The sequence below is a fragment of the Cariama cristata genome, unplaced genomic scaffold (assembly GCF_000690535.1).
Source record: "Cariama cristata isolate BGI_N322 unplaced genomic scaffold, ASM69053v1 scaffold12048, whole genome shotgun sequence".
Lineage (NCBI taxonomy): Eukaryota > Metazoa > Chordata > Aves > Cariamiformes > Cariamidae > Cariama > Cariama cristata.
The window spans coordinates 8,682-36,308 of NW_009630743.1; the positions used below are offsets into that span (position 1 = coordinate 8,682).

Genomic DNA, 27,627 nt, shown 5'->3' on the forward strand with positions numbered 1-27,627 from the left:
TGCTAACGATACGTAAAAAAGCAACCCTAATGTCCCAGCTGGATTACTGAGCACTTTTGTGATTCCTGGAGGTGCTGCTGCTTAAATAAGAAATTGTCCATAGTATTTGACCTGCCATCCCAGAAGCATCCGCTTGGGTCCTGTATGCAAGTCCTTGACATTCTGGACACGATGGGGATTGGTAAGAATACCACTTCGAAATCAGTGGAGGCAGGAGCCTCAACAGAAGGCAAATACGAGGATGAATCTAAACATCCCACCTTTTTCACCCTGCCTGTAAGTAACATATTCAGGCACCGCGTAGTTAAGCTCAATGTGAATCAGTTAATAATGCTTTGTTCTAAACATGTGGTACAAAACCTTTATTTCCACAAGTAGTAAAACACCTTTTGCCACTTGTTACTGTTTATATATAAAACATGGCCAATGATGATGTCTGTAGTTTCTTCGTGTCTGTGCTCCAAAGCAGTGCTGTTTACAGGTCGTGCAATACCCCAGGCAGTTCATGAGTAGAACCATTAATTGTCCTACTGCAGAATGCACCAGTCCCTCCTGTGTCTGAGTTGCTTGACCAAGAGTAGCAGGTGACAGCGAAGAAACATTTGCTTGTCGTCTTTTACTTATTCAGATTTTCAGCTGCATCGTTCTGTTGTACGTGTCTGCGTCTTAAGAACTCTTTCCATCAATCTGCTGTTTGTTTCCCTCCCACCCTCAGCTGACACTGTCCAGGCTTTGAGGAGCTGTATGTGATGTCTTTCGAGTTTCTGTATATTCCTAGACATGCTGTCATAGAGATGATTGCTTGCCATGCTTGTAATGTTTTCTGACAGAATGTCAAAGGCATATGTCAAGTACCAAGGGAGAAAACTGAGTGATATCAGGTGTGATTACAGAGAAAATGTTTATTTTAAGACCTTGTGTTTCTTTTTTTGTTTTGTTTTTAAGGTCGTGATAAATGGTGGAGCAACATCCAGCGGTGATCAGGATACAGAAGATACAGAGTTGATGGCCATCTATACTACAGAAAATGGCATAGCAGAAAAGGTATGTAGTGGTTTCCTTCTAGGTGAGAAGTAATTCTGGCTTTTTCAGTTCTGTTACTTGTGCACGGTAGTTTTACTTGGCCGAGAGATTTTTCTCTCTCTAATCAAACATGCTGACTTGCAGATCCAGATTGGGCTTGGGAGAGTTCTGTCCTCATGACTCTTCTGGTCACACATTTTGGTTGCAGAACATGGGGAATGACTCAGCAAATGTTAGACACAGCTAATGAACTTTGACCTGGCACCAAAATTCATAATATGCAATTTTTTAATTTCCATTGACCTTTTGCATGGTTTCCCTGATAAGGTCATTCTGTTCTGTTCTTAAGCTTGTAACTTTTTCTGCATTCAGTCAAGTGACTGGTGGTGTCGAGCACCTTCAAAAATGGGATCTTTTCCATTCTCTTTCCCAATTTCTTCCAAGCTCCAACCTCAGAAACATAATTTTTCTAGTCCTTTTTCCAAGTAGAGGGCTGCTTATTATTATTGAGTGACAGCTTTATGAATTAATTTCAGGTCATTCATAAAAACCCTTGTACATTTTTCCTTAGGATAATGATTGATTGTATCTTCTTAGCTATGCAGGAAGACCCTGTTGAGACCTCAAAGGAGACCAATTTGGTTGTGATTTTTCCAGCTTTTTTTCTCAATTCTGTCATTCCCCAAGCCTGTTCAATAATAATCTTGCAAGCAGAGATGGTGTGTATCTGAGCTTTTGTTTAAAATAAGGAAGAGGATTACAGTAAATCTGAACAGTACCTTTTTCTGAAATGTTTATATCTAATTGGCTTTGTGGTTAAGCCTTAGCTCTGAAAAGCCTCAATTTGACCAAATTTTTCAAATGTTCTAATTGAAACAAGAACAAAACTTTCTTGATTCCAAGCAAGAGCATCATGATACTCATTTCTTTGAGGCTGTAACTTCTGTTGGGACAGGGATGATATCAAAGGGTGTGATTAAGGTTTTCTAACTTTGGACATCAAAATTCAGTTCTGAAATTCAGATTTAAAGTATACCCTAAACGGGTGATTCTGACAGAGGTCTCTTAGTGTTAGGTTTTACAAGAATGTTGTGAATGCCATGATGCGCTTTCGTATACTCTGTGTCATACAGATAGTCTACCTGTATGTCTCGGATACATCTCTACTACCATCTTGATCATGCTGATATTTTAATGGACAAATTTTTGCAGCTGCTGACATGCATATGGCTGTGATGGCTGTTTTTTGGAGCACGCTCAGACTAGCGTGGAAAGAGACAATCTGATAAAAACCTTGAGCAAAAGGTGTTAGGATGAAATTGTGCAACTAAGATAAACGATCTCTAGACGTTAAAGCATGTCTTCATGGCCTGTTTTTACCAAATGTGTATTTTTCTCCCTTCCACTTGATCCATGTGATCAGAACTGTAAATGATGGATGATAATTCACCTTAAAGAGACCATGAGCTTTTAATTAACCAAATCTGCTTGAGGTAAAGCTTTGCTGTGGCTTACAGCGAATGAACAGTGAAAGCAGGGACTGTAGCAATTAACAGCCTCATGTATTAAGATAGTATTTGAGGCTAGTATTTCTGGTAATCCGGGCAAACCTCCTGCTTTTGGCTTAAAATAAGTGTGTGTATGAAGCTTGTTTGTTCTTGTCTTTCCATTCCTCTTGAGAGATCATTCACCAAAAAAGCAAATGAAAGACCTTGACTAAAAAGTCCTTAACAAAGAAAACTGTAATGTACTTAACTGCTGGAGGATGCCCAATGATTACATGGTCTTGCAGTATTTGTTAGCTGAAACAATAAACTGGTAACCCAGGTGAGAAATAACTGTATTGCTGCATCCCTGTAAAATAAACAATGCTATGTTGCTTATTGCTTAATAGAATTAATTTGAACATGTTGCTGGCTCTTTATTTAGGTATTGTCTAAAGGCCTTGTTCCCCACAGTTAATCAGTTTTTTTTTCTTTTGGTCCTTCCCACTAGTACTTGATAACAGAGCCTTTGTCTTGCACTGTTGTTTGTGTTTGCTTCTTTGGATTTTGGGGTGGGTTTGTTGTTGTGTGTGTATGTCCCCCCCAACATTTTTGCTCCACCTTTGTCTCATTTTTTTCCCCCTGTTTATACTTATTCTGTGCCTTTTTTTATTTTTGTGTTGTCTCACCTTTGACCAATTAAAAATAAAAAAAAAAAAAATCAGTAACTGATTGGTATCTCGTTCAGAAAGGTTTAGTTCGTTCCAAGCAGTTCCCTACAGCACACTATGGCATACTTGGCAAGCACCAGCACACGCTCAGTATATTAAACCAGCAGGCACACGCTTGAGATATGAAAGGGCCAGTGACTACCCAGTGACTTCTCACCAGGATAGCCAGACCTCACCCTAGTTCTCAAATTCTTCATTGTTTGGTCTTTGTCTGCTAAAGGTTTGATCAAGGTGAAAGGATCATCTTCCAAAGTAGAATAAGTCTGGCTTTTGGAAGGAATGAGGAGTATCCTGTATTTCTCAGTGCTATGCGGAAAAATTAGTGTTTGGCACTAAGTGGAACAGTTAGGTGCTACTGGATATTGGTCTGGCAAAGTTAGAAAAGGTAGAAAAGAGGCCAAAAGATGGGCTTTCAAAAGGCAGGAGCCAAAACAGAGTCACTAATCTGCACAAATCACTTACTGGACTTTTAGAGAACTTGGTATCCTGCATGGGAACATCATGAACTTTGAAAACCTCATTTCTGTCTGTCCTTGGAAGGAGTAATGCAGGTTGCTCAGTGCATGGTGATAGGTGTTTTAGCTTTTCACACTGCAGTCAGATGGGGAACTGTCCACAGTTTGTTCTTCTAAATCTGTGCTGCTATTTGTGTGGCTTCAGGAAGCCAACATTGACGTGATTGATGAAGCAAACAATTAATTTTTGCTGATCTCTCTTCCTACTTCATGAGCAGATGTTGTAACCATTCTTACACTTCCTTCAAGACCTCTGCCTCTCTGAAAATGTATAATGACCTCTTAGTCAAAACATTGAATAAAGAGGCAGTTTCACTGGTGAGCAGCGTTCTTGGGTGGAGCGTATGTTGCAGTGAAATAGAGTAGAGGTGAGGCAACCATACACACACATAATTTTTAATATACATGGGTATGTGCGCATTTGTATAGTCTCCAGGGAAAAATTAACAAAACTGCTTTATAACAACGGAAAGTGTCCCAGGAGCTTGTCTGGGTGAATCTTTGTTTTCCTGCGAAAGTTCTTAGAAGAAACCTCTGGTTCTTAGAGGAAATCAAAGACTCAAACCTTGACTGTTGAGTCTTTCTCCTTCTGCCTGTCTTTGTGGGTCAGCCACTTCGTGCCCTGCCTTGGATCTGCACATAATTGCATTGACATGAAGGATATACATGTTTTTTCCTAAGTTCCAGTTAGAGACAAGGTGTGTACAGGTTTACTGCCGCTCAGTGCTCTCCTTCCAGTATGAGGTAAAACTCTAAAACTCAAGTTCCTGATTTTTTTCATTTGTTGTTTTTTTAGGGAATCAGGTCAGGAGAGTGATCTTTCATTTTTCAGTCAATGGAAAAAATTACATTGGTGCTGCAAATTGACAAGATGAGTTGTGCAGTGAACAGTTTCCCTTATTCCTCTGCTTAGGATCTGTACCTTATTTAAACTAACCCTGGTGAGCAGATTGCTCAGTGCTTAACGTTGTTTAAAAACATTTTCTGAAATTAGTGTTTCTATATTTTGCTTTTCCACTGTAATACCCTAGACTTTTCCATAGTGGTGGGATCATTTACACTCCCCGAATTTGAATTAACCCGGTGGCGTTTGTTGTTCCAACAGAAATCTGAGGCAAGAGGGAAATACCATGGGTCAGTTTGGCTTCCCTGACCTTGTACACGATAAACCAAATGGAGATTATCTAAGCATAATCTGTGAATGCGTTGTGATTTTTGAAGAAGTAAAGACTCTTTGAGCCAAAGTCATGAGTCTGGCAAAGTTCCTGGTCTTTGTGTAAGGCTACTTCACGTGAGCTTGTTGTGTTCTAGTGTGGATTAGGTCAGAACAGTAGTTATGTAAGGTATTTTTTTGGTTAGTTGAGCTGAAATGATAAAATCTGATACTTCCTCCTGCTTTTGTTGTTGGTATTTGGGCTTTGGAGCATCATGGTTTTGTTCCCAGGAATTTCAAAACCAGAGCGTTTGAACGAAACGATTCCACTTAGTTGTAAAGAAGAAATGATTGAGCTGAATATTATTTTAGTGGAAAATCTGCAGGGATTTTGATGCGTGTGTATATGTGGTCATTTGTCTGTTAGCTCTCTGTGGATTTGGGCACATGGTAGGCCAGAATGTGGTCTTGCTTAAATTGCTGTAGGTTTGGAGGAAATCCACTTGACTAATGTAAATCGGCTGTGGATGTATTCAGTTATAATGATCAGCGTTTTTCTTGACTGCTTGAATATGAGATGGAGGCAAAAATAATACATCTTGTGGGTAAAAAACATTAACCAAGACTGAAATTGAGTAAGAATTAAGTGGGGAAGCAATTACCATAATGAGGAACTTTCTAGCCTGGGATTTTGGTCTCTTATGCAAAGATAGCCGTTCTGCTTTGAAAATAGCCATTATTGACTCTTCTACTTAGTTCCAATTCTTCCTTTTTTATTTCTCTTTTTTCTCTATTTTTTTAATAAACAATTCTGCCACGATAATCCCATTTTTGGGCACCTTATGGCTGCGAGATCTATTATATCATAAACGAACAATTGTTGTGTTACTATAAATAAGCAGGGAATGACTTATAGAAGTGAATGTGTTCAGTACCAGTTCGGTAGCTACAGCTGGAGATGTGCTCATCATCAGAGGTAAAAGGCTTTAAAAATATAGCGTATCAGCATTGCTTGGGAGTATTATACCAGCCTTGGAGTACCTGGGAATTGCCTGATAGTTCAAGTTCGATTTATTCATATGTAACAGTAACCTGCTGTTGTCATTGTGTCCTCCCCTGCTTTTTTACCCTCCCTATCAAAATAGAGCTCGTTGGCAGAGACGCTGGACAGCAGTGGCAGTTTAGACGCACAGAGAACTGACATGATTTACACTATTGAAGACGTTCCTCCTTGGTATCTCTGCATATTTTTGGGCTTACAGGTGTGTTTCAAAACAGCTGTATTTTTTCCTCTGTAACTAAAGCTTATTTAGTATTTTCTGTGTAGTTCACTGCATTTGTGTATGTGATAATTTTATTCTTCCCACGCTCTCACATGTTGAAGAAAGTGTTAAGATAGTTTCTTCTGAAGTTGATCACATGCTTACTGTGTTGGTAATGATGTATATTATTGTTTGCTGGCATATGTATTTGTGAGATTCACTTAAATATTTAGTTTTCTAAGCTGCTGTTAGTAAATAAGTGAGCAAATGATAAGTAGTAAGCTTCAGAAAGTGACCTTTTCACCTCTGGATGGTGCCAAAAGATGGAGAGAGAATGGTTTAGTCCTGAAATCTTGAATATTAAAGCTGTAGTCATTTCAGTTGTGCAAGCTTGATAGCGTTGTCCTGGACCTGTAGGCTCGCAAGTAAGCAGGGCAGGCAAATTCTGCACTCCTTGGAGTGACAGCGTGGACTTAACGAGCAAGACTGTAGTGCTGAGCTGGACCCTGCTACCAGCTCAGCCGCTCACGTGTGTGAAGCAGAACAGCTCGTTTCATCTCCTTTCTTTCTCAAATGGTAATAATATCTGTCCCACAGGAATGCTGGGAATTTGTTAATATCTGTAAAGTATGTTGAGATCTCCAAACAAATACATTCCAAAGCATCCTTTTTGTTTCTGCCTTTCCTCAAGGACAGGCAGTTCTGTAGGGATGATATTTTTACTTGCATTGTTGAATATGGTGACTCTTGTTTGTTTGTTTGCTTAATATATTTGGATTGAAAAGGAATTAATGACTACCTAGTTTCTGGTTTTTGGGAGCTTATTTGCATCCTAGTTTGTGTGTGCTCTAAGTTCATTTGTAAGCTAATGGTTTTTCACATGGTTGAAAGTGAATGGAGTTATTTATCTTCTTTTCTGAGTCTCATCAAGAACAGTAGCCATGTAGCTATTTAAATAACCTAGTTTATCCTACAGAAGTAGTGATCGTTAGCAACAGGCTAGTGGTAGCTCGATACGGAAAGAAAATAATTGAAGAAATGCTAAAGATCAGGAAGTGAGAACTTTGGTGGATAATTCAAAAGCAAAAATACCCAATGCGAAAGAAAAGATGGTCATGAATTTATTTACGTATGAATATTGGCTGCAGTATTAACAAACCATTTTTCTCTTCACAGCATTACTTGACATGTTTCAGTGGAACTATAGCAGTGCCGTTTTTGCTAGCTGATGCCATGTGTGTTGGATTTGACCAGTGGGCTACCAGCCAGTTGATTGGGACCATTTTCTTCTGCGTGGGCATCACTACATTGTTACAGACAACTTTTGGGTGCAGGTGAGATGCGGGACTTGTTTCTAGTTGTTGAGGTGGTGATAAGACTAGACATCTTTGGGGATTTCCAGGATGCAGTCTGAGACCCGAGAGGTAGTTAGTCTGTTTTCAAAGGATAAACATAAGATGGCAGGTCAAATACAGGGCAGTTAGGGAAGGCTTTTGGAAAGCTACTCCCCAAAAAAGGTGGATCTGAAATCAGAGAAGGCATTCCAAGGGTAAGAAAATAGAGCAGGGACAAGGAGCGGGGAAAAAGGAGGAAGGAAATCCGTGAGGACAGAGAAGGTAGCAGTGTTTCTCGGGGAAAGGAAAATTTCATATACTTTGATAAAGAGGAACTAATTTGGATATTTTTGTTAGTTTCTTAAATGATACTATATTCTTGCCAATATTTAGGTGATTGTGATTAGTCCTACAGCAAATTGTGTGTTTGTTCCCATACAGGCTTGTCAAATTAAAAAGACAGGGAAAAATGATAAGGGTAACTTTTTATTCTCTGAACTGAATGTCTCTGTTACCTTCCAATACAAGCAGATAATTTGTTTTTATTTGTTCATTACTCTGAGTTGCAGGTAATGATCCTTCCTTGAGTAGGGAAGGAAAACATACGTTGGTGTAGCCTCACAGGGATGCCTGTACCTCTGCTTTGGTCTGCCCTCCTTAGGGGAGGATGCAAGAGACCAATTCAAGTGTTAGCAAATACTTGTAAAAATCTGGTGTTGGTAAGAACAGGATGTTGTAAGTTTTATTAACATGAAGATCAGTCTTTTTTAAAATGTGTGTTCTACAGTAAATGCTGCGGAGAGATGTGTGATGTGTTTGCTTAAACTTTTGTTGACTCTACCTGTGAGAACTCGGAATAGCTAAAACCTGCGGTTATTTCTGCATCTTCTTGAACAAACCGAGTCATAAGTAAAACCAGAAGAAAAGTGCTTGTTTTAAGAGTATGCCCTCATATGCTTACTTGAATGATTCATGGGTCATTTGGTTCAGTTTAAGAACAACGTGAGCTGAAATCTTGCATTCCCATTGAAAATGGACAAACACCCCCCACATTTTTAAAGATTTATCTAAGAAACAGAATCTTTGGGTGGAAAAGTTATCTCAGTAGGGTGCAAAAGGCAAGCTTAGGGTAGATCACTTGCAGTTGTGGATGAGCTTTTCATCTAAAATTTTCCAAATGTTTCAGGTTTTCCAATGTAATCTTTAGTTAGCTTTAGTTAGCTTTCTTGTCTCTTTTCCTTTGAAAAAAACCCTCCCCTTTATTTTTTTTATTATGTCTTGCTCAACTTACAACATCAGAGTTGTGCCCTTTGGTGTTTTGAACCTCTCTTTTAATGGGAGTGATGTATTTTTTTTTCCCCATCTTGTATTTGTGCTTTATATAGGGAATCGAGGGATTGTTGACCTAGGCAGGAACTGGAAGATAAAGTCTTTTATTGTTCACCTTTGAGTGTCTCCTCCCTGGATTTACTGAAGTTTAAAATCTTCCAATTTTGTATAAGTGCCGAGTTGTGGGTGGAGATGAACTCAAAAGGGAGCTTTGTTTTCTTGTACTTCTATCAGCTTTCTTTTTCTGCCTCAGATTTATCAGAAAAAGGTTAGGGTTTATGCTTCCTGAGACTTGTATCTCTTCACAGAACTAACATTTGTCGTATTTTGGTTTTTTCCCTAACTAATCTTGGGTTCTTTATTACTTACCATAGAGTGATGTGGGGCTCTTGCAGAAACTGGTGTGGTCCTGTCATTTTGAAATGCTCTGTTCCTTCTGTGTAATCCCACCTCTGCCCTCTGTGGTGGTTTCATGTTTTTTTCCTTTTCAGTAGCTTCCACTTGCGCTGTGAAGTACATGTTTATATACTGAAGAGGCAATTGTGTTTGGGTCTTAAAATAAGTGAACTCGTATTTAAGGGGAAGATTTCTGCAGTTGAATGTTTTATAACTATTTAACATGTGATTCTGGTTTTATGTAAGGGTGGGAATGGGATATAGCAGCCACATTCTCTAAATGAGATTTTAAAGTATTTTTTGGCAAGTCTGTCAACTGCAAAGTGTTGCAGCAAATGAAGCCACTGCGGTTTCCAAAGGTCAAATTCCTTGGTTTAAAGGTCCTTAAAGATGGATTTAGCACAATTATGAGGTGGAGTTGTGGTCAATTTGGTACCCATACTAGTTTTAGGAATTCAAGCTATTTATTAGGTTATGTAATAAGCCAAAAGATTTGGCAAGGATTCAGAGTAATTAGTATGACTGAGACAATCAGACATTGCTTTAGTATACCTAAACATTTTAGGTTTGTTGCTGTGCCCATCACTACATTGTCTGAGCATTCTTACATCTGTGTGACACGTTAGGATAATGAAGATATTTCCAGATGACTTTAACTGCATAAAAAGCTCTGTCTTCACAAGGGCTGGTGCCAAAATTGAGCAACTTCACAATTTTGACATGAAATTGAAGTGATATCCCAATCAAAAGCTGGTAGTACTTTACCCAGCTGGTAATGAATGCCTGGCTTAGCAATGGGAAAGGTATTTTGTAAGTCATGTTCCAAGCTGCAGCTATCTCTTCAGAAAGAAACTGATCTTGGTTGGCTGATTTTGAGTATTAATTAAAAGAAACAACCAACCAACCAAGCAAAACCAAAAAAACACCCCACCTTTTCCTTTCTGCTTAGAAAAAGAAAAAAAAAAGGCAGTATTTCGAGCCTACTGGCCCTTTTGGTAAATATTCCAGGTTAACTGTCTCATATAAAGGTTGAGCGGATAGCTAAACTAGACGTGCTAATTATTATTCTTATTACTCAATATGTATGCAGGGTATTTTGTGTGATACAAAACTCTCACTCTGGACCTAAGTCTCAGTACAACTGACTTCATTACTGGAGAATGTGTTTGCAATGTATATTTACAAAATCACTGGAGGGGACGGAGTACTGTGTAGGTGGGATAGAGGAGTAACAGCTCATTACAGGTATTTCATATTTTGCCATGGGCACCAGCTTGCTCAATTTGCTTAATGAACCTTGAAAAATAAGGTGAATCATTCACTTGTAGCTACCAACGGTTTCTTCACCAAAGATAAAGCTTTGATTATTGCTTGAAGAAACTTAGAAGGGAATTGCATGCCTGTCAGGTGTGCTCAGATGGCTTGTATTTTATGGAGTTTGACTTTCTAATGCAGTTTGCACTGTTTGCGGTTGGTGGGTCAGCTTTTTACATTGCTCATGGTCCAAACTCCTTTCCCATGGTAGTTCAACTGTTCTAACTTCCTGCCTGTGAACTTTACAACTACTGTTAGTAACATGGTTCTGGTTTGATCTTTTTTGTGTTAAGTGTGTTTAGGATTTTTTTTTTTCCCATAGATTTCCCCCCCCCCCCTTCTTTGTGCCTTTGCTGATCTTCATCTGAATCTCTTACAGTTAGTTCTTTTTCCTTTACTGGTGTTTGCACTGGTGTCAAGGCACTTCATTGCGGCTGTAAAACAACCATAAACGCAGTGCAGTAACTAGAGCTGCATGAGCAATTAAGTGTTCCACATGTTACAGTTTGAGATCTGCTATTAAAGAGAATCTTATTACAATCTATTAACGGCAGTATTTATAGAATAGTTCAAAGTGCATCTTTTCTGTAGTTAAGTAACATCTGGATATTTGTGATGTTACACAAGCTACAGTTGATTCAATAAATACGTAGTTGGTGCTGGTCGATGCTCTTTAGATCTTAAACCTTTTGGAAAGTGTTAACACCAAGGCTAAGAATGTCATCTTGAAATTCTTGCAGCGTTTGTATTTATTGTTGGTGGCCACCTGGAACATCTAATCAGCTCTTATCAACCTAATAGTTATTTACATACACTTAAAATTAATGTATAGATGACTGTACTTCAAGTCATGCAGAGGGAAGGTACTGAGTGCGCAGACTGCCCTATCAAAGAGCTTTTTTGGTGTGGCGGGACAGTAGAAGCTGCATGTTCAGCAGTCTGGCTGGTACTTACATCAGAACATGCATCTGTATCCTTGTTGTGCTGTTGAGTCAAAACCTTAAATCAAGGTCTGGTACCTGTGTGCTGGTATCTAGTAATTATCTCTTATAGGCATTGTATTAACAACTTCATGCACGTAGTTTCATCTGCTAGGTCTTTGCTTTGTGAAGTCTTAGTATTTCTATGGCTGTTCTTTTTAATAAGAAATTCTCATATTTCACATTTTTAATAACCCCCAATAAAGAATGGTTTTGAGGATGAGTAACCACCTAACTGCAATTTATACCATGACACGGTACTGTAACACTGAGAAATGTCAGCATCTCTTCTTTCCCTTTCCACCAGGTTACCCTTGTTTCAAGCGAGTGCTTTTGCATTCCTAGCACCTGCTAGAGCAATACTGTCCCTGGAGAAGTGGAAATGTAATAATACAGGTAATTGTCGTTCATGCTTCTTCAGGTTTGAGTAACAAATGACCGACATCACCTATAATGCAACTGCCAAACCTTTTGATATGGAAACTGGAAGTAATAAGAAGGGAATATGAAAAATTCTCTCATTTTATGATGTTAAAGCTTTGTGCCTTGGAAAAAGATTCCTAAGAATGCCCTTGTGGAATTCTGTTTCTGGGCTTTTTTTTTTAGATATAAAAATGTTGACAAAAGAAATCTAGCAGTAACATAAAACAATTCTTTCGTTAGCAATGTAGAGAAAGGCAGAAGGATTCCCTGAATGTTCTTTCCAGTATTTGGAAATAGTGAGTCCAATTGAGACCTTTTCAGTTGAGTACTAGGAAGTTTGAACAATGTTTGGCATCACCTCAAGACCAGTATTTTTACCTGTTTAACTCATACCTGACAGGTTTTGCAGAGCAAGCTTTGATAATATTTGGATGTTAATTTTAACTTTTTTCTTTGCTAACGTCATCATCCTGAAAGCTTTTGAATTTATCTAGAGGGAAAATGTGCAGTAAAACTGGTTGGGTAGGGGGCTTTTGCTTTAACTTAAATTAGAAAACAGCTCTGGCAGTTTTCTTTTTCATGGGGTGTTGTTATTCAGTAATAAGGCTGTGGGCAGTGCAAGACAGCAGTATGGAGAAGCAGGCTGCCTGCTTCTAGCTACAGTTCTTCCCGGCTGTTGTTTAGATTCTCTAATCATTTATATTTATATTATTTATGTGTTTATGCATCTCTTTTGATTCACTGACGACCATCTAATTAGTTTTCCTGATGTTTTTTCTGTAGAAAACTTAGCTTTGAGCATTCACTTTTTCTCACTGGAGGAGTCAGATTTAGCTACTGGGAAATGGCATGTGGGTTTCGGTGCCCAAGAGGCAAAGGCAAACTGTGGTGTGCTTTAGAAGTGCTACCTGTGTTGGATATTTCTGTGTGCCAGAATGTGCCAGTATGCTAATACACACCTTGTTGAAAGAAAATACTGTCTGATAACCTTTGATAGCAAAGCAGGTTTTTTTCCACTGCTTCACCTTTTCAAAAAGAGCCTTTGCTGCATCTTGCTCTTGAACCTTTGAACCTTCGAAAGGTGTCAGATGGGGTTGTTACCACGGGTCAATTCATCATTCAGTGAGTGACCTAAATTGGTGAGCAACAAATGTTGGAGTACTTGATTCCTAGTGTGCAGTTGAGTAATTCTCCATTCATGTGTTTATTGGAGTGGGAAAAGAATCCCTAATTGACCTTTCTTTCTAAAAGTTATGATTTTTTTTTTCCACTTTGGTACAGTGGGTAGAATTAGTGGTTAGCTCTTGGGGATTGTAAGCATGTTTATTGCTGGATTTGTAGCATTGCAGAACTTTTATTCTGTGTAAATCAAGGCTCATTTGTCAGACACAGCTTAAGGAGAGATTTATTTTGTATTAAATGATGGCAGAGTGGCAGAGGAATAAATACCTGTGTTTTTTCTTTTCTTCTTTTTGTAAGATATAACAGTTACAAATGGAACAACAGAACTGCTTCACACTGAGCACATCTGGTATCCCAGAATACGAGAGGTAATGTAGGAGTAGCCTTTAGCTGTTGATCTGTCCGATTCCAGTTAAGTTTCTCACCTAACTGTCTGTGTGTTCTCATCTTTAAGTTGGTAATTTCTTCTTTCACTGCGATTTTCGTTTGAATACGTGCTTTTACTCATTTCATGGAAGTCTTCATCTTTTCAACTTGTTCATTGCTGGACAGCAAATACAAGGAGTTAGTTACCACATTCCAAAAGGTGCGCAGTAAAACGCACAAGCGAGACGAATACTCTTCTTGTAAAACTTTACGATTTGTGCTCACTGGTAGCAGTTCAGCTGCTACCAGACCACTTGCCTGCTGTCACTCTGTTCAGTAGGCTGTCCCATGGAAGGTAAATACAGTTAGCAAATCTGGTGCATCCCTAGGTGTCTTAAGTTGGAGACTATTCCGATAAAACATTGATTCTCCCAAGAGACTTGCTGAAATGTATCAAACTCCTCCACTCGCAGCACTGCAGTCTGAACTTCGTCACGCTCTGCAGAGCCCAGGATGAGGGTTGTGCCCAGGCATCACACTAGAGTGGTAGATAGCGTAGTCCAAATTAAGGCGTGTGTCATGGAATTTATCTCCCATCCCGTTGCTTTGGGCTGCAAACTTTTTCTTAATTAAAAACAACCCCTCTCTCTTCCCCATGTTCAAACCATAGCTACATCCTGCCAAGAGCCCTGCAGCCAAGAGGGCTGACAGTCTCCTGAGACCACAACGCTGCTCTATACCAGCTTCTAAGGAGCACTTGTGAACAATGCAGCACACACTCTGCCCCTAGGAGCTAGGAGCATCACCTCCGTGGCGCCACCAACCCTTGCCGGTTCGATCTGAGAGCTTAAAGGTTAGCCTGGAACCCAGGTCTCCTGTCTGACAGTGTGATGTGCTATCCACACAGCTACCAGACTGGCCCACTGGTCTGTTGTGTAATAGTTTTGTGGAGAAAACCATAAGTGTTATGCTTAAGCAATAAGTCACTTAAACATAATGAGCTGTTTTATGACAAAAAATTTGCTGAGTTCTTCTGTGTCACTGAATTCTTTTAACTGCAGTTTGTAATCCAGAGCAGAAAAAGAAATGTTTTGGGTTTGCTCGTAAGATTTGACTGAACTGTCTTTTTCCCGTTCTTGTGTGTTCAGATCCAAGGTGCTATTATCATGTCCTCCTTGATAGAAGTGGTGATCGGTTTGCTTGGCCTTCCTGGTGCCCTGTTGCGATACATCGGACCTCTGACCATCACTCCAACTGTTGCTCTCATCGGCCTCTCCGGTTTCCAAGCTGCTGGAGAAAGAGCAGGGAAACACTGGGGTATCGCTATGTTGTAAGTACTCCTGGGTATTCTTGGCTTAGGCCGGGGGGTCCCAGTTGGTAAGTCGTCAAGCAGGAATTTTGGAGTGCCAGGGAAAGCTAGAGTCTGCTCGGCTGCCAAAGGTAGCATTGCAGTGCTCCCAGCACGGAGAAATACTGTGTGCAGGCATGTGAGTGGGTCTAGATAGGGTCAGCTGGCAATTTGGGAATAAGGACAGCAGCAACTCAAGGAGGCAGGAAAGGACAATGGATGAAAGTGAGGTGTGGAGAACAGAGAGTTTTACAAAACAGTAGTTGGTCTGGAAGCCATTGGCTGGGTCTAATTCAGTGCTATAGAAAAGATGATTTCGCAAAACACCGGAGAGATTTGTGAACAATTTGTATGTCTATTTTTATGATGCTGTTGTGTATGTTTCTTATTCTGCAACAGCGAGCAAATAACCATTGATAGTAGTGGTCCCTTTGTCATTATTACTGCTTTGCTTACCTATAGCCAAGAGAAATTTGTATGACGACAGAGAGCACGTGTATTTCCACGAATGCCGTGGTCAATGAGGCATAAGTAAACAGATTTCTGTTTAGTAGACGAAAAGGCTTTTGGAGTGAAGTTCAGGGCGTGATATGCGTGCTTCTGTAGATATGGATGCCAGGGAAATTAAAGAATTGATATTAGTGGTATGAAAGGGAATAACTGAGAAAAATGAGATGAAGAGAAGACAAAAGCTTCCTGTGAGGTGCTGCAGTTAACCAGCCAAATAAGGATGGGAACCGCGTTTTAGGGAGAAGGAAATTGGCTGAAGTGGTTGCTATATCCAGTGTATGGCGACCAACTTTGTGCTGGCTCTGGAAGCGGAAGAAATGACTTGATGAGATCAGATTCTGTTCCGACTAATCCGTTTGCACGGTACTTTGAACATGTAAACTATTCTGTAAGTGCAGCTTATGATTAAAAGGACTGTTTAATTCTCTTTTATCTTGGATGTTAACATCATGAATATTTTTGTTATTCTATTATGTTAAGCAGCTGACCCAAAGGAATGTTTTATTTTCCTGTAAAACAAATTCTGTGCAAGTTGGGACTAATGTTAAATCAGTCAAGAAGACCTTTGGTGAATTGGACATGGAAATGTGTAATTAAAGTTGACATTTTGCAGATGGAAAAAAAAAAATCAATTTAGGAACAGGATTTAAATATTACCGAGTCAATAAGTATTTCTGGCTTCTGCCACGCAAAAACGTGCACTGGATTGTTGAAAATAACTCCATAGCCAACTAGAGCCACTCCGAATTAACTTGATCTCTACAAGATGTGGCACTTGAAATTGTCTTGGCTGTTCTGATGAGATAAAAATACTGTATTGCTATCTAGCACAGCAGAATAATACCTGTGTAAGAGCTATTATCGTCTATTAGCTGCAGATGTTATTTGACAAGATTTTCAGATTCCCAAACAGTTTTCTGACCTCGCTTGTTCTGTGAGTGCCAAGCTAAAATAATTCAATCCATAAAACTCATGACATCGTGATCTGTAAAAAAAGGAAATCGTTCCTGAATTGGTCTTTGCCTGTATATCTGGGGAACGAAACTCTTTCTTTGGGCATTTAAAGATTTGGTAATATTTCACAGAATGGCAGTAAGCCCCCCTGCCACGTAGCCGATGTAATATTATTTACAATAATATAACCTTATTACATTATTTACAACTCTATACTGAATAAATCAAAATGCAAAGCCACCTGTCCTCAGGGCTATCATGCCAGGATAGCTGCTGTTAGGAAGTGGAGCCCATCTTTCCATAATGGACTTTGGGAGAGATGCCAAAATGTTCCTGAATGCAAGGAAAAGGTGCCTTTATCATTCGAGTCTAGTCGGGGGTCAAGGCTATAAATGACACCCTTCTTGTGCAGAGCTCTTTGTTTCTGGAGACTGAGGGAGAATAAAGCTCTGTTTTGTTTCTTACGGGCTGAAACTGATCTTGGACAGAAAAGGGAGAGAGACTTAAAATCCGCCTTTTTTAAGTCAGCTGATAAAAACATAATCTCCGATTTCAGAAAAGCCTTGCTTCTTCAGACAGGTTGACTCTTTGTGTAGCCTCTTTATAGCAAAACTGGTTTTGGCTATTTCAAATTGAGCAACCTGCCCTGGCTTTTTATTTTTCATTGCAGTGGATATTTATTTTAGCTGTAAAGTTAAATTAGTTTTTAATGTAGAGAGGAGGTTAGCAGTTTTGACAAGGGGGGAAAATGCATAGTACTTGAGGCATCTAAAAACTGCAGTAAACTGGGTTACTGGTGAACTGCAGTTGAATGGAATCTTGGGTTTTGGGCTCTATTCTACTTTATTTACAGCTGTTTAGTGAAAGGTGCATATACAAAAAAAAAGGCATTCTTAAGAATTGAAGAAAGAATTTCCCTTGACAGAAATTTTTCAAATGCTTTGGAGTTTTGTGCAAGTTTTGAAATGTAAAAATTGTTGTACGCTAACCTCCAGTTTTTCTGTTTCTTCAGTCTGATTCATTTTCCTAGTTTAATTTACCTGTTTGCTGCTGGCTATTTTTGCAGCACTTTAGAATACAAGTGACATTGTTTTGGCTTTTGTGGAACAATAATTTATTTAAAATATATTGTCTTATGACGCCTTGTCTTGTGCTAAATTTAAAATGTACATTTATATTGTGTCTGAAGAGCCTGAACAGGTTTGTGCTGAGAAGGATTTTTAACATACTGATGCTAATGACATGTCTTTCTTGTCCCACTCTCCTCCTCCTTTTTTCTCAGGACTATTTTCCTAGTATTGTTGTTTTCTCAGTATGCCAGAAATGTCAAATTTCCCTTACCCATTTACAAATCCAAGAAAGGATGGACAGCATACAGGCTGCAGCTTTTCAAGATGTTCCCTGTAAGTAGTTGAACTTGTTCTTCAGTTGGCAAAAAAAAAACCCAAAACCCTAATTTGTGGGGTTTTTTTTGTTTTTGTTTTTGTTTTTTTTTCCTTGGTTTTGTTTTTTCTTAATAATACAATAGATCACAAAGTGGCATAAAAGCTTAAATGGACTTACGAGAAACTTAACTAAATGGCTCATTTGCCACAGGAAATAGTCTCATATTGTAGTCTTGCCAGATCCCATTCTGGTATGTGTCTCTGGTGAAGAGTGGTTGGAGTGATGAAGATCATGGAGGGGAGGGAAGGGGGGAGAGAAAGAGGTATGTTTATGCATGCAATGAAAGCCTAAACTGAGCCCTCCAAAAAGGATTGGCGAGATCGTTATCTTCTAGTTTTATGAAAGCAATACTCCGTTCCCCCATGTGAAAGACTTCTTTTTGTTTCTCTGGTAAAGTTGAGACTAACTCACTAGTTTAAGTGCCCATTTGGAGACTTCCCCATTTGTTAGGGGAGAGACTTGCCCTAATTCTACAGCTTTTGTAACAGCACCTTCATTAGGGGCTGATCCTCACGGATCTATTACAGGATTTACTTCTTGTTCAGACTTAAAATATCGCTTAAGATCACTCTCAGATATGTGTGTAATAGGTATTCTGTGCAGGAACTGTTTGCTGTTGATGAATATTGCCAATGATAGTTTATTTTAAACAGCTTTTGTTCTTCTCTTTCACAGATTATTTTGGCTATTTTGGTGTCGTGGTTGCTTTGCTTCATCTTCACTGTGACAGACGTCTTTCCCCCTGACAGTTCGAAGTACGGCTTCTACGCACGCACAGATGCACGACGAGGAGTGTTATTGGTAGCTCCGTGGTTCAAGGTTCCTTATCCTTGTAAGTATGTCTGGTTTTAAGAGCTGTTTTTCTAATAATGTGCCCATAAGTATCATTTCTGTTGTTTTCAGAAGCATTACTATTTTTATCTCAGTACTATATTCTCATGCACTTCAACATGCATTGATCTAAAGGCATCGTAGGTGGGGACGATGGTTTTTTTTTTCTTGTTTTCCTCTTTAATTTGATACCTTAAGGTCTCATCCAAGACAGACTTGAGTTTCTGAAACTTGAATTCGTGGAAGGCACTTGCAGGGTTTATCTAGGTAACTCTTGACCGGATAACAGTGTGACTGTGTATGTAACACGGATTTTCAGGGAAAGGTTGATTTGTCTGTATTTGTCGATACTGTGGTCAGCTGCTGTTACTGTTACACAGTAATAAAGATGGGTTATTACAACGCCTGTAGAGCTACTGAAGTGATTGATTCTTACTCTCTGAAGAATCAGTAGCGTGTGGAGTTTTTTCCAGCTTAACGCACTTCCCTGCCCCAAACACACCCATTCTTGAATTAGCACAACTGTTAACAACTACCTAAAAATATCCTGACTTAAAGAAGCGGCACTGGAATGCTGCTGATGGGTAAGTCAGAGAATGCTGGTCAATGCTTATCAAAGGACAAGAGAGTATTTACAAGAGAACACAAAACACTTTACACAGCATCTTGGATGTTTGTATTCTTTTGCTGGCCACCTCCACGTTTAAAGCTGTTAAAGGCTGTTTCTTACAGTATGAGAGAGAGTTGCACAACTGGTTCACCCTTGTGCTGCTCAGAAATTAATGACGTAATAATAGAATAACATTCTACTAGAAGAGAATGGAATTGTTAGGAATACCACTACGTTGTAATGAGGCAGCTTCATTGTGGTTTTCCATACGCTTTGGTTCTGATTAGTTCTTAAAAGAAACCACTTCTAAAGCAGTACTTGCAAGATGTATAATAGAAGCTTTTAGGGAAGAAGAGGAGGAAACCTTCTCCACCTGATTAGACCTTTCTTATTTGTGAAGCCTTGTTCATTCACATTTGTGTGACTTAAAGTTCCTTTTGTTGCAAGAAGCAATTCTATTGCAAAGACATAAAAGCATCAAGGCAATTGCTGTGGAAAACCTGCCAAGCTTTTCTACAGGCTTAAATTAATCTTGTTTTCTCTTTTACAAAAATTTGGAATTGGAAGATGTTTGTGCAGTGATCATAGCTGGTTGTTGGCCATTCTCTTCGGTAGACTAAATTTGTAATCAAAGACTGAGTTTTTAGAGCAATAATAATTAAGGGACATTTGCCTCACTGATCAGAATTGTTTTTTCAGAAGCAGTAGTTCAAATTCCTTCCTTCTGAACAGGAGGAATTTTTTTAGTGGGGTTTGGGGTTTTTTGGTTTTTTTCCAAGCATGATCAAAGCAGTTGGTTAGGCAGTTTTTCCTTTGCTCCTTTCATCTACTTGAACTTGCCATACTGTGTTATTGTGAAGGGCGTTTATTGATTCCATTAAAGATGAATAAATCGTGTGGCCAGCAGGACCAGGGCAGTGATCGTCCCCCTGTACTCAACACAAAAGGAAATGTCCTCAAGTTGCGCTGGGGGAGTTTAGATTGGATATGAGGAAGAATTCCTTCACCGAAAGGGTTATCAAGCACTGGAAGGGGCTGCCCAGGGAAGTGGTGGAGTCACCATCCCTGGAGGTATTTAAAAGACGTGTAGGTGTGGTGCTTAGGGACATGGTTTAGTGGTGGACTTGGCAGTGCTAGGTTTACGGTTAGACTTGATGATCTTAAAGGTCCTTTCCAACCTAAATGATTCTATGAAATTGCTGTATGTTTTGATATCTAAATTGTTTTCTGTGGCATGAGAGATTTCAGTTTTCTTTTCTTCACAGTTCAGTGGGGACTGCCAACAATTTCAGCCGCTGGAGTAATAGGAATGCTTAGCGCAGTTGTTGCTAGCATTATTGAATCGATAGGAGATTACTATGCCTGTGCCAGGTTGTCTTGCGCTCCTCCTCCACCAATTCATGCAATAAACAGGTATGTCAAAAAAAGAAATATTTTTTCAGTGCCTTATGCTGCCACCTTCTTTTTTTTCACGTTTTTGATTTGTTTGCCTTTTTTTTTTCCTTGGTATAAGACAGGAATGTGCTCTGAGATTACATGTTACAATTTGGTCAAACACAAGGGCCAAGTATCTGAAATAGAAGATGCAACTGTCATGTTGAATTATTTTGTTGCAAATGCGGCATTGGAAACAAAAATGGAAACCTAGTCCTATTCCTGCGGGAGTCCGTGGAAGTTAATAGTACAGTTTCCATAGGGACAGAACTCTAAATCGGTTCTGGAATCAGGGTAGCCTGTCAAATTAAGCTGAAATGCAGTTTTAGAAATAAAGAGCAGCTCTCAGTTTGACTTGAATTATTTTGTAATTTCCTCAGTTTAAGAACGTGGTTATCTGAAGAGAGGCTGAGAGAGTTGGGGTGGTTCAGCCTGGAGAAGAGAAGGCTTCGAGGTGACCTCACTGCGGCCTTCCAATACCTGAAGGAGGCCTATATGAGAGATGGGGACAGACTTTTTAGCAGGGTCTGCTGTGACAGAACAAGGGGTAATGGTTTCAAACTAAAAGAGGGTAGATTTAGACTTGACATAAGGAAAAAATTCTTTACAATGAGGGTGGTGAAGCACTGGAACAGGTTGCCCAGAGAGGTGGTGGAAGCCCCATCCCTGGAGGCATTCAAGGTCAGGCTGGATGGGGCTCTGAGCAACGTTATCTAGTTGGAGATGTCCCTGCTCACCGCAGGGGGGTTGGACTCGATGACCTCTAAAGGTCCCTTCCAGCCCAAATGATTCTATGATCTAAGACATAGAAAACAGAACTGAAGTTGGTTTTCCAGGTGTGTTGGAGCTTGAAACGTGAATTATAATAATTCATGTGGGACAGATGCCTTAATAAGCCCCCACGTAGGATGCAGTCATCAAGCACTATCTGAAGTGAATCTGCGCTATTACAGGTTTGACTCTTTTTTGTCTGTCTGTGATTTACAGAGGGATTTTTATTGAGGGTCTCTCCTGTGTTCTGGATGGAGTATTTGGGACAGGGAACGGATCCACTTCTTCCAGCCCTAACATTGGTGTCTTGGGCATCACAAAGGTATGTGCTTTACCTTGATTACTCAATGTCTTGAGTTTTAACTCTGGTGGATGGCTTATGCCATTTTCGTGATTCACAGCATGATCCTCTTCCAAGAAACCATACGGAGTGCTTTGTGCGGGCAAACTTTACACAGCACTGAATTTGCTTAACTTGTCTGTACCAGCCATTGTCTAATGGAAATGCATTCTAGATAAGGACCTCAAAAATCTTATTTTTATTCAGAGTAAAGGGCAGTTAGAAAACTACATAAAGCAGATGATGCTAAATAATCTGACCCTTTGAAAACCAAGAAGGCATTCCAGGGCTCTAGGGTGTTGTGAGTTGAGGCATAAACACTGTAAACTGGGGTTGATACTCTTTTGGATGCCTTGGCTCTGAAGGCATTGCTAGAGAACTGACAATTTGTGATGTCTCACTTGAACACACAATGAAATGCAACTTGAGGTCCTTGGGGTTTATGTATGTCTGTACTAGGGTGTTGTGCTGACACAGCTAGAACAGGAGCTGCAGTCAAGGTAGCTTCAAAGTTAAATGTACCTTAAATATTTGTTTCTGTCATGGTAGGTTTTTAAGGCACTGGGCATGCTTAGAGGATTACATATTTTTTGGAGTGTTGCTCAGTAAAATATATAAGCACTTGAGGAATTCCTTTGTTCATATGCGGAACTGGATACATGCTTGAATGCCTTACTAAACTGGGAGACCTTAGACTGCAGATAGATTTGCTTGATATTGTTAATTTAACCTTGTTAAGAAATATCAGCAAATTTGGTAAGAGTAATTTATGTTGTAAATACGTACATCTTGTTGCATATTTCGCTTGGAAGCTATTAATCTTCATGCGTACTACAAGATAGAAGGTGTATGCTGGCCACTTAAAATAGTTCATCCCTCTGACTTAATCCAATATAGATGATGAATTTATGTTCAGCCATTTTTTTTCTGCACAAAGGATGATTCTGTTTGGTATTAGGGTGGAATATAAATACTAATAGCACCATCTGCTGTCTGTATAAGTCTTGCAATCAGTTGCTGATGGAAATTTTCTAGAAGAAATTCTGGTTAGAAGTCATTAAAGACAGGTTTATTCTGGTCTGCTTCCTTTCTTTTGTTACTTCATAGGAGTTGATATGAATTAACAGCACTTTTTTATTAACAGTCCACAGAAATGAGTGTACATTTTGCTTTGGAACAGCGAAAAATGAATGTTAAACTGGCAGCTGTTACAGCGAACAGAGTTAACTACAGTTACTTCTGTTCAGAGCGCATGATGGCAGAGTGAATGTGCCTTATCCAGAATGGCACAGCTGGATGGCTGTGCTCTAGTGTTCTGTCTTGTTTTCCTGTCTGCGTATTCATTCCAAAAAACCTAATAGTTTTTCAACTTCAATTTATCTCAAAATAGATTTTTGGCATGTAGGTACTCTGCCGTTTATTTGGGAGAGGAAATCTTTAATGCTCATGAGTGAAGGCTTACATAGTGCTGGTGATCCCATTACACCAGTGCAACATTTGAAAAGGCATTTACCTCTCTAAAAATCAGTATATGATTACGCTTAGAATTTCAATTTGAGGCTTCAGCTAGATGTAAATACTGCAAAGTCTTTGAGCTAGTCTGTGAGCAAGTTCTATTTGATGAGAGGAGAATCAGTTAAATCTGATTAGTTGGGGCAAAATTATAGGTAGCTTATGCCATAATGTTGATGATTAAATATTCCAGTAAGGTACTAGGTACCATATCATGCTCTCCAAAATAATCGCATGAAGTGTGTCTACAAGTGCCTGGGAATAAATATGTAGTTTGAGCTAAATGCTGACCAGGATGCTTTCAGTAGCTTTCAAAAGGAGCTTAATTTGTTTGCCCCATAGTGATTGAGCGTTTGCGTAAATATATCCTGCTATCATGTGGATTTTTTAAAGAATCTGCCTATTTCATGCAGGAAGATAATTTTAGAGCAAGGTATTGGTGGCCATTAGGAAATTAATAGCTTTATAAAAAGTAGAGAATGGTGCAAGCTAACTTCTGTTTTTACTCTCGTGAACACCGTGATGTACTGGTGTGGCTTCTGTTTGTAGGTGAACGCATTTCGCCTGACAGTTAAGCAGTGAAGAATATGGGGGAAAGTACTTTTACCCTAAACATGCCTACTGTATCTTTTTTTCTCTCGTTTCACTCATTTAGCTCATTCACTCATGATTAACAAATTAGTATCTGCTTCTTTTTGAAGTTTAATAATCTGCAACAAGAGACCTGCAAAGGGCTTTGCTAGAAACCACCTTACCAGCGTAATAGGGGGGTTTTTTGTCCCTGGTGCACCTCTTACGCAAGTGTAACACTACTAAAATATTGACCGTTCAAGTTTGTCAACTACCACTACAACATAATGCCAGAGAAATACTGCCCAAAGTTTGGATGCTTACAATAAAAATTAGAAGGAAGTGCAGGCACTTGGTTTCACAGTGTTAGCACAGCCGTGATTGGCATATGAGGTGAATTCAGTTCTGATCTCAAAGAGCGATGTTATAAAGACAGAGTTGATAATCTCTGTCTAGAAAGCCTGCATCTCCTTCAAGTAAACTGCATGGTAGGTAACTGATACATATATTCTTGTGTAAAAGAGCAGCAACACGTGCATTTTTTTTTTTTTCCGTTTGCATTATGGTTGATCTGTTTGCCATCTCTACTAGTTATGGTCTATTTGTTTTCTTTATTGTTGAAGGGACTGCACCACATTTCATGGTTATTGTGGCTATAGCAGTTACAAATAATTTTAAAGATGACTTAATGTTAATGCAAACAAAATCAAACACGGTTGTGTTAGTATTGGAGTGCAGCCATGTTACAGCTGAGCCCTCAAAGACATTTGTAAAGGCTCTGCAGCCTGTGTTTTAACACTACAAAAAGTATGAATGGAAGCTCGAAAAGAAGTTTTAAATGCAAAAGAGAATAATAAAATAAAATGCAAGGCATGAAGTTGGGCTAAGTATGGACTTTTTCCAGTGTCCTTTCCTTTTTGTTCTCCTGCAGGTTGGCAGTCGCAGGGTTATTCAGTACGGAGCAGCCTTCATGCTCTTGCTTGGGATGGTTGGCAAGTTCAGTGCTCTCTTTGCATCGCTGCCTGACCCCGTGCTTGGTGCCCTTTTCTGCACTCTCTTTGGTAACGTATGTTTTGTTGCTCCTCTTTGTGTACGGTATGGCTCTGTCTTTTTACTCCAGTGCTGTGTTTGTATGTATGTTACTATCTTTTTTTGAAGAAAAAGACTATATAAAAGCTGAGACTTGTTGTATTTTTATTTAGGGATGATTACAGCCGTGGGTCTGTCTAATCTCCAGTTCATAGATTTAAATTCTTCTCGTAACCTGTTTGTACTTGGATTTTCCATTTTCTTTGGGCTTGTCCTGCCAAGCTATCTCAAACAAAATCCACTGGTTACAGGTATGTGTTTCTGCTCATTTAAACAAAGCATACTTTTACCTCGTGCTCATATGCGAAGTACATACAAGTTCAAAGTAATGTAAAGGGTAAATAAGAGAAAAAACAAAGTATTATGGAGACAATGAAAGCTACAAATAAGAAGGCAGGTGTGTTCAGAGGAGAGTTAGTTGCGATGTTGAGACTTGAATTGAATGCTTCAGTGGGATACATCTGAAGTTGTCCTGCTCTCTCTGGGTAGCATTGGAGAACAATGGAAGAAGGTGATTGCCAGTTGGACCGAAAGGAGGACTAGAAGGGTGAATCTGAGTTGTAAATGATGGTCAAAGAATAAGGGGAAATACCAAGGTAGAGCTTGGAATCTATGAATTTGTTTGGGGTTTCGAAGTTATTTGTCACTGGATATGTGTTCTGAATCTGAATTTTAATGAACTTGGTTTCAGGCTGTTAGCCAAATTACAGTTTTGGTGAATTCATGGAGAAGGTTTTCTTTTTTTCTTAATACTACCTTCTGAGTAGTGGTCATGACAGCGTATGTCGTCAAAGGAAGATTCTCTACAGGAATACTTAATTGGTTTGGGTTTGGTTTAGTTTGGTTTTTTGGGGGGGTTTTTTGTTTGTGTTTTTTTTTAAAAAAGGAAATATTAACTAACTAGTTATAGCTATTGCTTCAGAACCAGATTTAAGAGCATATCTAACCTACTTTAAGTTGTTCAGAAAAGTAGATCATTCAAGCAGAGTTAGGTGATGATATATTAATACAATGTTCTTCCTTGAATTGGTGCTATGAAGTCTTGCCCTTTTAAAAAGTAAAGTTTTATAAAAGGAATTATTTCACTGCACATGATTTTACATTATGAACGTTTCGCCTTTTACATTTTGTAGTTTTCTATTTAGTTTAAATTAAGCAGTTACATCTGCAGTAGAAACTAAAACGACATTTCATGACATTTTTATAAGCAGCTGAAAGTTCATGGACTTAGATTTTGGGAAAGAAGGAGTCCTCATGGTGGGCTATACTAGGTGAAGTGGTTCTGCATCTGTTCCCGAGTGGTTTAAGAGTCCTATTTGAGCAGATTCCTCAGTGACCTCAGTAGCAAGTTTTCCCAGTTGACCTGTGTGTAAATCAGTAGCATGTGTATATGTATGATTAAAATTCAAATTCTAAATGTTTGGTTTTTTTTTTCCCCTGTTCTTCTAGGAATAGCGGGCATTGATCAAGTATTAAACGTTCTTCTAACTACGGCCATGTTTGTCGGTGGCTGCGTTGCGTTTATTTTGGATAATACCATTCCAGGTCAGCATGTGAACCTGTCATTTTATCTGAAATAGTAACTGCCGTTCTGAATGAAGATAACACAGCATTTCATGGAGGCAGGAGCTGAGGAAAAGATTACTGCTTTTGTTGTTGATTTCTTTAACGCCTAGAGCTGACTGCTTAACACCTGCATGCCTCAGTTGCCTCGAGAACCCTTTGAATCTTTTTCAGGTTAAGGTCTCCATCCTATTAAAAATACAAAATAGCTGACAAAAATTAAACCAGAATAGTTGTCTTCAGAAGACAGAGTAAAAATATTTTTAAGATCCAAACCTGCTTCCGTTCAAGAGGAGAAATTTGCCTCAACTTGCAGTTATGAAATAAAACAGATAATGGCCATTTCCAATAAACTTTTTTTTTCCCTTCTTCCTGCCTCTCTGAGGAGTCTAGAAGATCTTTCCACTGCTTTGCTGAACATGGTGTCTGAGACTTGAGGGTTTTCTTTCTTAACCTCTCTTCTATGTGCGTGTGTTTTACATAAAAATATTAATGTGGTGGGTTTTTTTTCCTTTTATTTTGATTTCTAGGAAGCCCTGAAGAAAGGGGAATACGGAAATGGAAGAAAGGAGTTGGTAAAGGAAGCAAGTCACTGGATGGCATGGAAACATACGATTTGCCTTTTGGCATGAACTTTATTAAAAAATACAGGTGTTTCAGCTTCCTGCCCATCAGCCCTACCTTCATGGGTTACACGTGGAAAGGCTTCAGGAAAAGCAGTAACTGCCGGAGTTCAGATGAAGACTCAGAAGCTACAGTATAGCCTTAGTTGAAATTATATTATCTAGTTGTAGTAAAAGATGTATTTGCAGTTTCTTGCTGATTAAGAAGCATTAAAATATATGTTTTGTATATCTGCATTTAAATTCTGGAACCAGAGCTGAGACGGATTTAAAAAAAAAAAAAAAAAAAAGCTTTTCTGTTGTGGGTGGTGGTAGCCAGATCTAGTGTCTCTGGGTCAAATTTGCAAATCCTCCTCTGTTTGATTTTCAAAAGCTATAGATACCTGTGCACCTAAATCTGTTTATTTTAAATGGGGCTTAGGTTCCGGAAGTATGTAGGTGCTATTGAAAAATGTTACTTTTTGTAGTAATTTTATTTAAGTCATTGATGCTGGCATTTTTGGCGCGTTCATTGCTGGCAATGTTAGTTACGCC

The 27,627-nt window shown here is 39.1% G+C and overlaps 1 protein-coding gene across 1 annotated transcript; it reads left to right on the plus strand.

Annotated features, from left to right (window-relative positions):
- On the plus strand, positions 1-27,627 carry SLC23A2 (solute carrier family 23 (ascorbic acid transporter), member 2). Its single transcript, XM_009705683.1, has 15 exons — positions 1-276; positions 946-1,044; positions 6,052-6,168; positions 7,345-7,502; positions 11,829-11,917; positions 13,424-13,494; positions 14,641-14,822; positions 17,587-17,707; positions 18,426-18,582; positions 20,457-20,604; positions 21,613-21,718; positions 24,750-24,879; positions 25,021-25,158; positions 26,357-26,452; positions 27,001-27,627. The coding sequence occupies exons 1-15, from the start codon at positions 145-147 to the stop codon at positions 27,231-27,233; spliced, it is 1,977 nt and encodes a 658-aa protein (XP_009703985.1). The 5' UTR covers positions 1-144; the 3' UTR covers positions 27,234-27,627.

Coding starts and splice junctions, on each gene's coding strand:
- SLC23A2 (XM_009705683.1), top strand. CDS start 145: ATGCAAGTCCTTGACATTCTGGACACGATGGGGATTGGTAAGAATACC. Junction 13,495..14,640: donor GGTATCCCAGAATACGAGAG/GTAATGTAGGAG, acceptor TTGTGTGTTCAG/ATCCAAGGTGCTATTATCAT. Junction 26,453..27,000: donor TTTGGATAATACCATTCCAG/GTCAGCATGTGA, acceptor TTTGATTTCTAG/GAAGCCCTGAAGAAAGGGGA.